Below are 15,017 nucleotides of genomic sequence, written 5' to 3' on the forward strand. Positions count from 1 at the left end.
ATGAAATCAAAGATACATGGGGGGCAGGTGGGTTTATTTCCCTGATGTCCCCCTATGTCCTGAAGATGTTTCGGGAGTTTAGTGGTCTCAGCAACCCACTGGGCTTGCTGACTTTATCCCTTTTGTTGGGGATGCCATTGAGAACTAGAGAGGCAAGTTAATTGCTCAAGTTCTCACAACTAGTTAATGGCAGCATAGCACTAGAAGTTAGGTCTTTTGGTACTTGGTCCTGGCATTTATTCTTTTACCACATTTGCTTTCTTTTAATCCCCTTCAAGCACGTCCTATTACTCCTGTGTAATGGGCTATGAGAAAATGTGGACTGAGGAGCTTTTCATTGTTAGCGATAATCTATTCTAGATGTAATACCTCAAAGGTCAAACTAACAGGACTTTCATTTCTCTTACTGCTAGTAGGTACAGGAACAATCTTGTACCTCTGTAGCTCTTTGGACAAGGGGAGCCCTAATCCAGAATGTATATATCCATTAACATTGCAAGCTGAAAAATCCTTTAAGCTTCTCTCGGATTCTAGTACACTTCCGATATATCAGTTGCAGCTCCCAAACTGCTTTATGATGTTTTCTCTGACATAATGAAGCCTTTGGCCATCACTGCTACTTTGAAAATCAAAGCCTTTTGGTCTCTAATGGAATGTTTATAAAAATACTCCATTTTGAAATTTGCTCAGGAAAAGGAAGTATGGTAAATGATGTTAGAATTCCCTCCGGCTTGCCTTGGCATTGATTCATTTAATGTTATGTACTCTGGAAATATCTGGAATTAGTGTGAATAAGAGTATTAAAACCCAAAGTTAAATAGCTCTTATCTTCATTGTCTTCTTTTATGGAAGTATAGCATCAGATATGCAGCCCTAATTGTTATTTCTATATAACTTGATTAATTTCCCTTTGCCAAATCTAATACAGTAATCAAGGGTAAGCTTAAAATTCCTGATGGCTATGTCAGAAGTCTCGTATGTGTCCATTCTTTTGGTAAGGTTAAAGTGGCAAGTTTGTTTTTTTTTTTAAAGATTTTATTTATTTGATTGAGAGAGAAGAGAGCACGAGCGGGGTGGGGGCAGAGGGGGAGGAGCGGAGGGAGAGGGAGAAGCAGGCTCCCCACTGAGCAGGGAGCCAGGACTCAGGGATTGATCCAGGACCCTGGAATCATGACCTGTGCTGAAGGCGGATGCTTAACTGAATGAGCCACACAGGAGCCCTAAGTGGCAGGTTTTTTTAGAAGGAGCAGTATAAGATGGCAAGCCTGTAGTAAAAAAAAAAAAAAAAAAAGAGCCACAGAACTATACTCTGAATATGTTGTTCTCTGTTGTTTTCCTTGGTGTCAGTGAAAAGAAAAAAAAAAAAAAGTCAAATGTATGAAACATTCAGTTTAGTAATATAGTGATTCAGAATACTTAGATGTAAAAGGGACGCAAGGACCTTTGGCTTCTCCTATGCTGTTGGTTCTGTCTTAAGGCACTGATGCATCTTAAAGTAAGAAAATAACATTTATTCAGGAAGTATTTAATGAGGACTGCTGTATACCAGGAATTGTTCTAGGGAGCTACCAGTGAATGTAAGATGGTCAGACTCCCTGCTTTCCTGGAGCTTATACTCGAATGGGGAAGAGAGAGACAAAAAATTACATGGATTGATTGATTAATGGATCAGTTCCATGGCTTTCACTATGCATTTCTGTTAATTTGCCCACCAGCACAGGCCTCTTACTAGCATGGTAAAAAGATCTGATCACTCAGAGTATTACAGACTTGTAAAGTATTGAAAGGGGACTTTGGGGAATTGAGGACAGTGACCTTTTAGAAAACAGCCAGCTCCATCGGTGACTTCTGCTTGCTGTCCCTGTCATATGTGCTCCTTTGCTGGCCTTTGTTGTTAGTTCTCATGGCACTTCAGCTTTCTCTCTGAAGTAACACACAATACACTGTTGGGGCTGTCATTTTGACTTCAACTCAGAGCCATTTGCTAACTTCTTTTAAAAACATAATTAAAAAGAATAAACATAGGGGCAAATGTAGCATCTTAAAGTGACGTTTGAAATTCCAGGTTAAAACCTTCTAATAAAATGCTGCTAAAATTTGGGAAACATTTCTTATTTGTCACTAGTCTTTCTTTATATAAGCCTCTGAGTTCCCAAGGACATCCTTTGGTAATAGTTGACTTTCCTATCTAGTAGCATTATTTGACTTTAAATTGTTTGATTTGGGGGCACCTGGGTGGCTCAGTTGGTTGAGCGTCCAACTCTTAATTTCACCTCAGGTCATGATCTCAGGGTTGTGGGATTGAGCCTCATATCGGTCTCCCCGCTCAGCGGGGAGTCTACTTGTCTCTCTCTCTGCCCTTCCCCCTGCTCGTGCTCTCTGTCTCTCTCTAAAATAAATAAATCTTTAAAAAATTGTTTGAGGGGCGCCTGGGTGGCTCAGTCCTGAAGTGTCTGCCTTCGGCTCAGGTCATGATCCCAGGGTCCTGGGATCGAGCCCCGCATCGGGCTCCCTGCTCCGCGGGAAGCCTGCTTCTCCCTCTCCCACTCCCCTTGCTTGTGTTCCTGCTCTTGCTATCTCTCTCTCTGTCAAATAAATAAAATCTTTAAAAATAAAAATAAAAAGAATAAAAATATGTGGGTTGTTTGATTATAGAGTAGTTACGATCAAGAACTTACAAACATTTTTACTGATGTCCTTAAGATATTTGTCCGGTCTTTAAAATTCTCTTGCAGAAACCACAGCTCTGTTAAATACTACATTTATAAACTAAAACATTTTTCTCTAACAAAGAAGGAAAAGCTACCATCATTCATTTAACCAGATACTCATAGTAGTAAAATTGGTTTTAAAACAGGGAACAGGTTTTAAAACAAAACAGGTTTTGTTTTTGTTATACCTGTGGTTTTTGCTTTGTTTTTTAGAGGTTGAAGGAGTGTGCTCTTTCTGGGAGTTCAGTTAGTTAATTGCAGTGAGTAGATCAATATTCAGCACCCTTTCTTTTAAGGCTCGTATAATCCTGAGATTTTATGAATCTATATTTACCTTTGCTCTGCTTCCCCCCCCCCAATACCAAACAGCAGGAATTGTGTTGGAGTGAGCTAGAGAGTGAATTGGGCTGTAGGGTAGGAGGAGGTGTTGGGCACTGAGTGAGAGTCAGAGCACATACACATACAGTGTTTGTCTCTAAAAGGTAATTACTGTGGGTTTCTTGTTTTTTTTTTTTTAATACCTAGTACGTTCTCTTAATTGTAATAACTTTTTTTAAAAAAAAGATTTATTTATTTCAGAGAGAGAGAGCATGATTGGGGGTGGGGGAAACAGAGGGAGAGGAGAAGTAGACTCCCTGCTGAGTGGGAGCCTAGGCAGGGCTGATCCCACAACCCTGAGATCTGGACCTGAGCCTAAACCAAGAAACCACCCAGGCGCCCCTTAATTGTAATTACTTTTACAATTAGGGGGACGGGAGCCTGGGTGGCTCAGTCATTAAGCATCTGCCTTCAGCTCAGGTCATGATCCCAGGGTCCTGGGATCGAGCCCTGCATCAGGCTCCCTGCTCCGTGGGAAGCCTGCTTCTCCCTCTCCCACTCCCCATGCTTGTGTTCCGTCTCTCGCTGTGTCTCTCTCTGTCAAATAAATAAATAAAATCTTAAAAAAAAAAAAAAATTAGGGGGGAAAGGAAGAAAAAGATAAACCCACAGATTTAAAAAAAAAAATTTTTTTTTTTTTTTTTGAAGAACACCTTCTCAAGTAGTTTCCTCCAAACAGACAATACGTGAATTCTTTAAGATGGGTCAGTATTGGGGGCACCTGGGTGGCTCAGTCATTAAGCATCTCCCTTTGGCTCAGGTCATGATCCTAGGGTCCTGGGTTCGAGCCCCGCATCGGGTTCTCTGCTCACGGGAAGGCTGCTTCTCCCTCTCCCACTCCCCCTGCTTGTGTTCCCTCTCTCTCTCTAATAAACGGAATCTTTTTTTTTTTTTTAAAGATTTTATTTATTTATTCATGAGAGACAGAGACAGAGAGAGAGGCAGAGGGAGAAGCAGGCTCCCAAGGAGCAGGAAGCCCGATGCGGGACTCGATCCCAGGACCCTAGGATCATGACCTGAGCCGAAGGCAGACGCTTAACCATCTGAGCCACCCAGGCGCCCTCTAATAAACGGAATCTTAAAAAAAAAAAAGATGGGTCAATATTTAAGTCATCAAAAAGATTATAGAAAGAGGCTTCTTAAAAGAACTTTTGTGGAGAAAAGTATTTTTCATGGGGTTAGAATGCAAGGCTTATGTGTATTGGCTCATAAGAAGCAGTTTCTTAAAAGATAGAATTTTCTTTGATGTTCTGATGGAATTTAAGGTAGACATTTTATATCCATTGGGGTGGGACAGTCTTATTGATCTTTGTATCCCCAGCTCCAGATATACCATCAGCCCATACTGGGTGCTCAGAACCGTTTTCTGAGCTGAACCTAGTACCCTTTTTTTTTAAAGATTTATTTTTATTTATTTATTAGAGAGAGAGAGAGAGAGCGTGTGAGTGAGCATGCAAGGGGAGGGCCAGAGGGAGAGGATCTCAAGCAGACAAGACGCTGAGGGCAGAGCACCACTCAGGGCTTAATCTCACGACCCTGAGATCACGACCCAAGCATAAATCAAGAGTCAGTCACCCAGCCAACTGAGCCATCTAGACACCCCCCAGTACCCATTCTTAAGGGAATAATGAAAACAAGATAATCCTGAGTAAAAGAAGTGAATTTTTGATACGTTCTTTTTCAGTTACTCTCCAAAATGTTCCTTTTCAGAAAATGTGAAAATGTTTTTATGTGTAATATATTGGAACCACAAGCACTGACTTTGTATTTCAAAGTTGGAAGAAATGAGATTGATGTCCCACACAGTTGTAAAATGCCAAAAATAAGTAGAGCTGGAATGAATTAAAGCCCAGTGTTCAGAAAGGCCAAGTAAAAGCTTCAGATCAAGAGTGGCTATAATTGAAAGGGTCCAAATAAGTACTTAAAACCACCCTTGCTGGGACTGCTAAGATTTCTGAATTTCAAATTGGCATTTTATGTTTGACAAGGTGACATTGTATAAGAAATGTATTGTAAAACACTGCTGTACGATAGGAAAATGATTGAATGTAAATATTTCAAGATGTGGACCACTGTTCAAATGTTATCATAAATCTTTGCCATTGTTTTAGGGGATAACCCTGCATGCATATATGAGCTGAATTGAGAGAGCTAGCTCTTGGAAGGGAAGTCAGCAGTGAGTTTCTGCCTTTCTGCCACAGCTAATCTGATTTGACCACAAAAGTATCCTATTAGATCTTTGCCATTGTTATCATATGCATATTGTTACATAAAATGGAAAAACTCTTTTCTGAAGATACTACATCTGGCATTGCTTTTGATCTGTTCATGGAGTGGTCTGAAATGTCACTGGTATGTGAAATTGAAATGGGTTGAGACAGTTTGCACTCTTAAACTTTGAAAAGGAAAGAAAAAAGCTTGCAACTGTAAAGTTAATTATCTTTCTATTCCTTGCAGGTTTGGAAGGTTTACAGTAGCTGCTCTTCAGTCCAAAGTAGAACAACATGAACGTGAAACCAATCGCCTCAAGAAAGCCCTGGAACGAAGTGATAAGTATATAGAGGAACTAGAATCTCAAATTGCACAGCTAAAAAATTCAAGTGAAGAGAAGGAAGCTATGAATTCCATTTGCCAGAGAGCACTTTCTACAGATGGCAAGGGGAGCATAGGCAACGAGGAGGATATGGCATCAAAGAATCAAGGTGATGGTGCCAGAAAGCAGCTTGGCTCATCCACCTCTAGTTCTCACCTGCCAAAACCTTCTAGCAGTTCTGCCAGGCAGGAAAGCACCAGCAAAACAGAACCAAATTGTTCTAAGAATAAAGACCTATATCAGAAACAGGTGGAAATAATGTTAGATGTGACAGATACAAGTATGGATACTTACTTGGAAAGAGAATGGAGTAATAAGCCAAGTGATTGTATACCCTACAAAGATGAAGAACTTTATGATCTTCCAGCTCCTTGTACTCCTTTGTCCCTTAGTTGCCTTCAGCTCAGTACTCCAGAAAATAGAGAGAGCTCTGTAGTCAAAGCAGTAGGTTCCAAAAAGCACTCAAACCATCTCAGAAAATTGGTGTTTGATGATTTTTGTGATTCTCCAAATGTTTGTAATAAAGATTCATCAGAAGATGATAGAAGTGAAAATGAAAAGAAATCAGAGTGTTTTACTTCCTCAGAGACAGGGTTTTGGGACTGTTGTTCCACAAGCTATGCCCAAAACTTGGATTTTGAAAGCTCAGAGGGGAACACAATAGCAAATTCTGTTGGAGAAATTTCTTTAAAATTAAGTGAGAAATCAGGCTCATGCTTATCTAAGAGGTTAAATTCTATTCGCTCTTTTGAAATGAATCGGACAAGAACATCCAGTGAAGCATCCATGGACGCAGCTTACCTTGACAAAATCTCTGAGTTGGATTCAATGATGTCAGAATCAGACAACAGCAAGAGCCCTTGTAATAATGGTTTTAAATCAGTGGATTTAGATGGGTTATCAAAGTCATCTCAAGGCAGTGAATTTCTTGAGGAACAAGATAAGTTGGAAGAAAGAACTAAGCCAAACCTTTCCAAAGGTTCTCTAACTACTGATCAGTTAGAAAATGGAAATGACTGGAAACCCACTTCTTTTTTTCTCCTCTCTCCATCTGACCAAGAAATGAATGAAGATTTTTCTCTCCATACCAGTTCTAACCCAGGAACTAATGAAATCAAACCCCCAAGCTGTTTGTTTCAGACTGAGTTTTCCCAGGGTGTTTTGTTAAGCAGTTCACACCGGCTATTTGAAGATCAGAGGTTTGGGTCATCTTTATTTAAGATGACCTCAGAGATGCATGGTCTTCATAACCACCTTCAGTCTCCTTGGTCTACTTCCTTTGTGCCTGAGAAGAGGAATAAAAATATGAATCAGTCAACAAAAAGAAAAATCCAGAGCAGTCTTTCCAATGCCAGCCCATCAAAAGCAACTAAAAGTTGACTCATTAGAAAGGTGTCATTTATGTTTTTGTCCTGAGAGGAATATAAGTTTTTAAAGTTACTTTTTTCCCTCATAAAAGTTCTATACGATTTTGAATTGATAATCTGTAGTCAAGTGTCAAGTCAGAATGGTGGATTAGCCTGTAACCAAAATACTTTTGTTCATTTTAAAGAATTTGTCCTTTTTCAGTTTCATTTGGGCATCTTTTTAAACAGAAAAGATAGGGAGAGGGTTTCTTTTAATGAATATTATATGTATCTGGTTTGGGTGTATTTTGTTTTCCTGGGTCTTGATTTAGGTATTAGATACAGTGGCCTATTAATGAGCCTCGGTTGTCTTCAGAACTTGGATTTCTTAAATAAAACTTTTTGGGTTGTCTACACACTGCTCATAAGACACTTGAGTTTCTTTAAAGCTTTCCTAGGGTGGGAATAATTTTGTCTGCCTTTTTTTATTTATATTTAGTGATGGCTCAACTTTTAGGCAGGGCCATGGTTGAGAAATAGCACTCTATAGTAGTCCAGTATTCATTTACTTTTTTTTTTTAGGTTTTGTATATGTATGTTTGCATTTTTAATATTGTGTTTTGTACAGTTTTTGTGAGAACGTTTTGCTAGAATGAAAGAACACATTTTCTATATGAAAATATTTGTTTTATGTCAGGTAGCTTTCATTTCCTCATCTTTCTGTGTGTGTTGAAAATCAGAAATTGAGCCTACTTTGGAAAGAAGGCATAAAATGGTTGGTTGGGTTTGGAGGAGCCTAAACATGGTAGCATCATTGTTCCAGATACACAGGTGCAGAAGCGCTCTTTGCCAAATGCTTTATCCACTTTCATTCCAGGGGAGCTTTTTTTGGAGTGAAGTTCTTGTTTGCATGTTACTATTCTTTGTGGAAACTCTGTATGCATGGTAGCATTCTTGCTTGCACTGTTTTCCTTACTTAAGAAAAAGAAGTTTTAGTTGGCTAATAGAATATCTTTTATGTAGGACAGAATTTTTTTTTTCACGAAGAGTGTTGAGATGAGAATAGGTGAGCTAAGCACAATTTTTAATTTAGGCTCTGAAAAAGTATATCCTAAACATGTTTGGTATGCCTATATAGGCCTTTAAAAATGGTTTGTATGCTAATGACTTGTTTATCTAATGTGCACTGAACATTTTACATTAATACTGTACTGTTTTACATTAATACTGCATGCTTTTCTATGTGAATTGAATAAAGGATGTCATAAGCACTGTAATCCTTGATGTTGTCTTAGATATTGAATTAGCCTGTAATGACCAGTAAAACTTACATTTTTAATTGATCTTATAGAGGTTGACAAACTGTGGACCATGGACCAAATCTGGCCTGCACCTGTTTCTTGTGAAAACCTGTGAACTAAAAATGGTTTTTACACTTTTTAACGGTTTTTAAAAATCAAAAAAATCGTTCATAATACAGGAAAATTATATAAAATTCAAATTTCAGTGTTTCTAAATAAAGTCTTATTAGAACTCAGCTATACTCATTTGTTTACATATTATCTATGACTGCTTCTACATTGTAGTGGCAGAGTTGAATAGTTGCCACTGAGACCATATGGCCCACAAAGCCTAAATAATATTTACCGTTTGGCATTTTACAGAAAAATTTGCTGACCCCTGTTAATAATAGACTCTAAGGATTCAATGAAACTATAAAAGTGTAACAAATCACTTTTATGATTTGGAGAATAATGCCCTCCACTTTTAGAAATAATAAGGGCCAAAAAGAAAAGCTAACATGGAGCATAATTTTAACATACATATTCCAATAAGTATATGTGTGTGATTTTTTCTTTTGATGTGTTAAAGTCAGTGGATACTTTTAGAGATAAGTAGTTTAGATATCTTTGACAATGTGGTAATATATTTGAAATTCTATTAAATGTAGAAATCAACAATTTTTCTGAGTTATCACAGTAAATTTGAGGGTAAGCCTCACTCTAATTCTGTCTGTAACTCTTCTTTACTATGAATGTGTCAGTTCTTAATCCATTAATCCAAATATATACTGACAGTGTGGCATGGCAATGCAGAATGTGTAACCTGATTTAGTGATGCCTAATCAGGGTTAGAGTGTCTCTACTGGACCAAGTATTTCCCAGCTGCTTCGGAAACGTTGCTCCACCCTTCCCAAAACAATATTTCATATATTAAATTAATCAAACCTGTGACATTTCTCAGTTGAAGGGAATAACCTGCAGGATTTTATTTTAATCACATATTCTCATTTGTACTCTTTACATAATCTGATATATCATGATTAGTGGTTTCATGTATTTTTAAGTATATTGTATGCACACTCTAAAAACAAAGATAAACTTATTTAAACCAAGCACTTTACTGACTTCTATTGCCTTTAATCCTCTTCAAACTCTGTAAGCCAATAATTGTTATCCTCAGTTTAAAATAAGTGATTTGAGGATTAGTGGTCACACAGCTGGAATGGGATAGAACCACGTCTTAGAGCTGGGCCCCTGACTCTAGAGCTTGTACTCTTCTCCCCCAAGCATGAGAGTTCACATCTGTAGGCCAAAGGATGAATGGATTTGAAATATCCGAGGGTTATTTTTAAAGTACTACTTTAGAAATATTAGCATGTTTCTTTTCAAGTAGCATTTAATTCCGGCCAATGTTCCAGGGTCTAACTCCACTACTAAGTGGAAGCTCAGTGATGAGAATTGTTTGTGTGCCACTTTTAAATTTAGAAAGAATTGCATTAACTCCGACATTTAGATGAATTTAACCCTTATTATGCACTTGTGATAAGGGAAGCAGACACTAATCAGTCATGCCTATAAAAACAGCATCTTTTGATTGCTCAGCTTTCTAAAATGTAATTGCCAAGGGACTGTGTGTGACATGATGCTAGGTTTGTTTTTTTTTTTTGACATGACCTTTAGTGTTCATCTTTTAATTTTCAAAATATTAATCCCATCCACAATGACATGTTTTTTCCTGTTTTAATGTATCAGCTGAGACAAAAACTGAAAATGGTAGACTTTAAGATTTATAGCTCCTTAATTTCATATCTGCTTTGTATTCCTATAATTTCTTTTGTATCTACAATGGTTTAAAGGTACCACTGAACAAGGGAAGAACTTTGGTCTTAAACCCTAAGATGGTTCAGCAACTTGTTTCTGTATACTTGAATGGTTTTCAGTTATTCAAAGTGTAATACATAGATTTTGTACCTGTGAATGATACTTGTACAACATCAAACTGAGATTAACAGTTTAACTTTATGGAGTATGGCCTATTAGATTAAAAGTGTTTCCCAAAGCCTCATAAGAAGGTCTTTCATTCCTATTTGTGGGAGTCCTACAACACAGTCTTTGCCTGTGATGATGTAACCCAATCCTTTTAATAATACTTGGCAGAGAGAAAACCTTTTAAGCAATGATCTCAGAGTGCATAGTGAACATTTATTGCCTAATTCTCGGAACCCCACTCTGAGCGAGGAAACATCTCTTAAGATGCAGATTTCTTTTAAGAACCCATCTGGAGCTCAAGCTAGGGCGATCTTCAGTTTTACGTGACGGAAGCGGCCTAGAATACTTTGAATTGGAGCTCCACTTCTTGAAATGGTAGATTCTAAGGTCTGCTGTGTCTTAAGAGGGAACAACAGACCCCCTCTAATAAACCAAGTGTGGAGAAGTGTGTGCCTTGTGTGACACTTAAAATTTCGGGGTTACTAAGGGCAAGGATGTAGGCATTTACTGAGACTTTCTGTGAGGGCGGAGGAGCTAGTTCTGGTCCATTTTGATTCTTACAGCACGGTGAGTAGAAAAAGTCGGTGTTGGCGATAGCATGGAGCAGAGAGGAAATCAAGCATCTACACGGAAGTGCTGTTTGCATTGGGTCTTTAAGGATGAATAAGAGCTCGGTGTGGAAAAGGACGTCTCTTCTGCTTGTTCGCTGTCCTTGTAGGGGCGCCTACTTCACGGACGTCTCAGAAGAGGTGCTGAAGCCTAATGCCAGGGCTTCTGATTGAGAAAGGTTTCTAGATCGCTCCAGCCTAAGCTTGCAAGTTTGGCTTTGCTCCGCCTCTTCTTTCTAAGCGTCCCCTGAGACTCTAAGCTAGCCCCAGCCGCCGGGGCCGGCGGCCTGATGGCGAGACAGTGACTCCCTGGGCGCTGGAAGGCTCAGGAGGTGGCAGGGCTGGCCCATCATCTGTCCATTAAGCCGGGGCTTTGCGCTGCGAGGGCCGGAAGGCGCGACCTCGCTTCACTCAGGGTCATCTTTGTGCTGGGGGTGGGGAGGCGAGGTCTAGCCCGCTAGTCTCGGCTCTGAGGCCCCTACCTCCCTCTGAATCCAACGCACCCAGCTTTCTGGGATTTCCGCAACCAGCGCCGCCCTTCCCCCAACGCCCACCCCCACCCCTCACCCCCCCCCGCCCCCGGTTCCCCGGGAGGGCAGACCCGCCGGTGCCCCGCGGGCCGGAATTTCCCGCGCTCTCGAGGGCTCTCTCAGCTGGTCCCGCCCAGGCCCCACCCGAAGAAACGACTTGCTTTGCGGTTTCCTTTCATTTTATTACCACTCGCGAAACCTGGCGATTAAGACGCGAAACCAACAAAGAGTTTTCTTTCCACCTTAACCTTGCACACAATCCTTTAACAAATTAATTAATCCTAATGAATTAACACTTCATTTATTTAAACGCGCTACAGTCCATGAATTAAATTTTCATGCAGTGATTAAAGGCTGTTAAAATATGCATGATTTCGTTAAAATTTTATAATAAATCAGGGCAATGTGTTACATGACAAGGCAACTATTTCCCAGTCCCTCGCAAGGGGCTTTGATTTGTGCGGGCGGCGAGGAGGAGGGGCGGCGGGCGGCGGCGCCGGCGAGCGCCGGAGCCGGGCGACAGGACCCAACTCCGCACTTCTGGCGTTTGGACTCGCGGCTTCGCGCTTTTCTCGGCGGCTTCTGGGCCCTCCTGGGGATCCTGCTCCTGCGGGTAGAGCTGAGCCTGCGGAGGGCGAGGGGCGCCCGCCTCGCGGTCCCCGGAACTGCACTCGTACCGGGCCAGGGGTCTTCTGCTGTCCATTTGCGCCAGCGGAACTCGCTCCAACCCCGGCCTGCGTGCGTCCGAATCGCAGCGGCTGGCAGGCGGCTATCTGACGAGAGGGAAGGCGACGGAATTTCCATCTCGTCGCATAGGGTCACTGGCGGGAGTGCCTTTTGTAGAGTTGGTTTGTTCGTTGTTTTTAACTCAGGGACCTCGAACCCCTTCTCTGACCAGCGCGCTCTTCCGGTTTTGAAGGAGCCTGGGTGGAGCGGGGGGGACTTTGCTCCTCTTAGGATCTAAACCACTGGGGCCCTTGGCCTTGTTTAGTGATACAACATTGGTCACATGGACAGCGAAACTAGCGGGCGCGGTGGGGGCGGGGGGCATGCCCCTGTTAGGACCCAGACGTAGTTGTCCTGCCTCGCCCGTAGATCTTTCACAAGGTAGGTTGGTTTTGAGTCCATGGAGAGATTAAGGTGGAGAAGGTGGAGATGATAGACAGATGATGGATAGATAGATACATAGATAGATAGATACATAGATAGATCGATCTCTACATATGTAACGCCAAGAGTGATAATGACCGGCAGTGAACTTTACTGGGACGCATCATTTCGGGGTGGGGTGGTCGACATCCAGGAAAATGTTCCCAACGGAAGTTGCACTTGAATTAAACGGCCAGAAGAAAGAAAACAGTGGGGTTTTGACAAGCTTACTCAAGATCCTTCTCCGCAGGTCCCAGCTGGAATCCAGTCTGAACGCGGGGGCCGGAGCCTTAAGGAGATCACCATGGGCCTCAATAACTCACTCACGTCCCGAGTGCGGGCGGGGCGCGGTGGAAAGGGAGGACAGGGCCTCCTGTCCGAGCTCCCGGCAGCAAGAGCGCGGCTCCGAACTCGCTGCTCGGGCAGGGCTGGGCCCGCGGGCGGGCCGAGGGCAGGGCCACCGCCCACAATCGGACGGGGTGCGCGCTGCGGCCTGGCGGTCTGCGTGGGGGAGCTTCTGAGGACCCCGGCAGGACGGGCGAGGAGCCTGGGCCCCTAGCGGCAGGAGAGCCGGAATCGGCCTGCGCGAGGGGTAGCGCTAACAGAGACCTAGCGCCGAGGCAGCCCAGACTCGGCCCTGGGAAGGCGGCCGGAGAGGAAGCGAAAGTACCGCGCTAGTAGCTCCTCTATTCCACCCTTCAGACAGAAAGTGTCGGAGCGCGAGGGCGCCGCCGGCCCACCCAAGCGCAGCTCCTCTTCAGGAGAACCGACCCCCACCCCGTACTCTGGGCCTGCTCCTCCCCCGCCTGCCCCTTCACGCTGCTTAAAAACAACCCAACAGGCCTCTGGAGCCGGCCAGCTCTGAGCTCTGGGGGCTCTCCCTGCACGCAGAGCGCGGGCTGCGCTGTGAAATGTGCCTAGTTTCAAACTGGGCAACTGCCCGCGGGAACCGTGGCACCCCGGGTCTGGGAGGTGCAGAGCTTCCGCTCGGGCCGCCAGAACCCGAGGGGGCGGCCAGCAGGTAGGGCCCGATCCCTGGGTTCAGGCCAGAGCGTGGAGCCCGATCCCCTCCTCCTGTACACACACACACAAACTCCACGCACTGAAGCTGACATTCGTCAGTGCCAACCCCCTGTCCCTGAATCCGAACAAATAACCCGGGTTCAATCCCGGAGGGGGTGTGTGTGTGTACGCGCGCGCACCCGCGCTGCTGAGTCGGGGGGCGCTGATTTTTCCCCGCACCCGTTTGGAAAGAGAAAGGCAGCCGAAGAGGGCAGCTGCTGTCAGGTGCGCTCTCCTGATTTGTGGGGTTGGGTGGGTGTCTAAGGTAAGGAGAGTTCACTCCCTGCAGTGCCGGCCCTCGAACAGCGCCTCTCTCGCGGCCCTCACTGCAACCAAGGAATCTCTGCTCCCTGAGCTTGGGGGAAAAAGCAGCTGCCAAAGGAGATGTGAAGTGGGGCCTGCCAAAGGAGGAGGAGAAAATTAATTAATGAGGGAAAGAAATGTGTCTCTGATCCAGATGATAGACTCCCTATCCCTGGGGGCGGAAATTCCTTGGAAATCAATAGCTGTGCATTCATTATCCCCCTCTTGATAAAATGCAAAGCTATGAGATGGGGGGAGGGGGGCGGGGAGGGGAGAATCTGTGTTGGTCATTAAATAAGAAGGAAGGGGGGTGACCTTTCCGGGAATCTATGCCAAGGCTCAGACCCCATGTGTGCTTCATTAGCACAGGCAGGGGCCAACTAGTTACTGCACTTGCCAAACCAGGAAAACAAAGCAGTGACATATTGGTGAGCCCCAGTCCACCACCCTTGTCTTTCACTGCCGTGGGATAAGGAGCGAAAGATTTTATAAGGTCAAGGAACTGCATGCAGATCTGCCACTGTGTCCCACTCTCTAGCCTGGGGCCCAGGCCCAGCAGGGATGTGGCAGGATAACTGTCCCAGCAACATCTCCCACCCCATCCCATATTTCTGTCCAATTCCCTCTCTTTGAACCTGTTGCACCTGTATCATAAGCATCCCTTCACCTGGGGCTGCCCCACTCTTAGAGACTGCCACCTCCTGGAGGGCAGATACCCCTATTTTATACCTCATTTTCTTTCTAGTGTCTTGCCCTGATTACCAAGCATTTGAGGAAGGAAAGGAAAGTAGAAAGTAAATGAGGGAGGGATGAAATAATTGAACTCCCCAAAAGAACAAGCTGCTATCAAGATTTACAACTCTGCATGGGGACAACACACCCTTCTGGCGCAGTCTCAATCTCCCTTTTAGGAAGAGAGGAGACCCTTCAGTGATCTTCCTGCTTGCTCCCCATTAACCCTGGCTTGTTGAACTCTCTGGCTTTTACTCCTGGCCCTCCCCATCTGCCTTCTCTTCCTATTGTTTGATGGGGCATTTTTACTCTGTGACAAGCACCTTGCTAGGT

At 43.5% G+C, this 15,017-nt stretch overlaps 1 protein-coding gene across 1 annotated transcript in view; it reads left to right on the plus strand.

The window, feature by feature from the left end:
* The window catches only part of OBI1 (ORC ubiquitin ligase 1), a 39,336-nt gene extending 31,737 nt beyond the window's left edge, over positions 1-7,599 (plus strand). Inside the window, exon 6 of the mRNA XM_045869587.3 lies at positions 5,547-7,599. Within this exon, the coding sequence (XP_045725543.1) occupies positions 5,547-7,062 (1,516 nt within the window). The 3' untranslated portion in view covers positions 7,063-7,599. The remainder of the gene's footprint in view (positions 1-5,546) is intronic.
* Positions 7,600-15,017: the final 7,418 nt, after the last annotated feature.

This window comes from Mirounga angustirostris, unplaced genomic scaffold (assembly GCF_029215605.1).
Source record: "Mirounga angustirostris isolate CCGP_5_RB_7025 unplaced genomic scaffold, mMirAng1.0.hap1 SCAF_3, whole genome shotgun sequence".
Classification (NCBI taxonomy): domain Eukaryota; kingdom Metazoa; phylum Chordata; class Mammalia; order Carnivora; family Phocidae; genus Mirounga; species Mirounga angustirostris.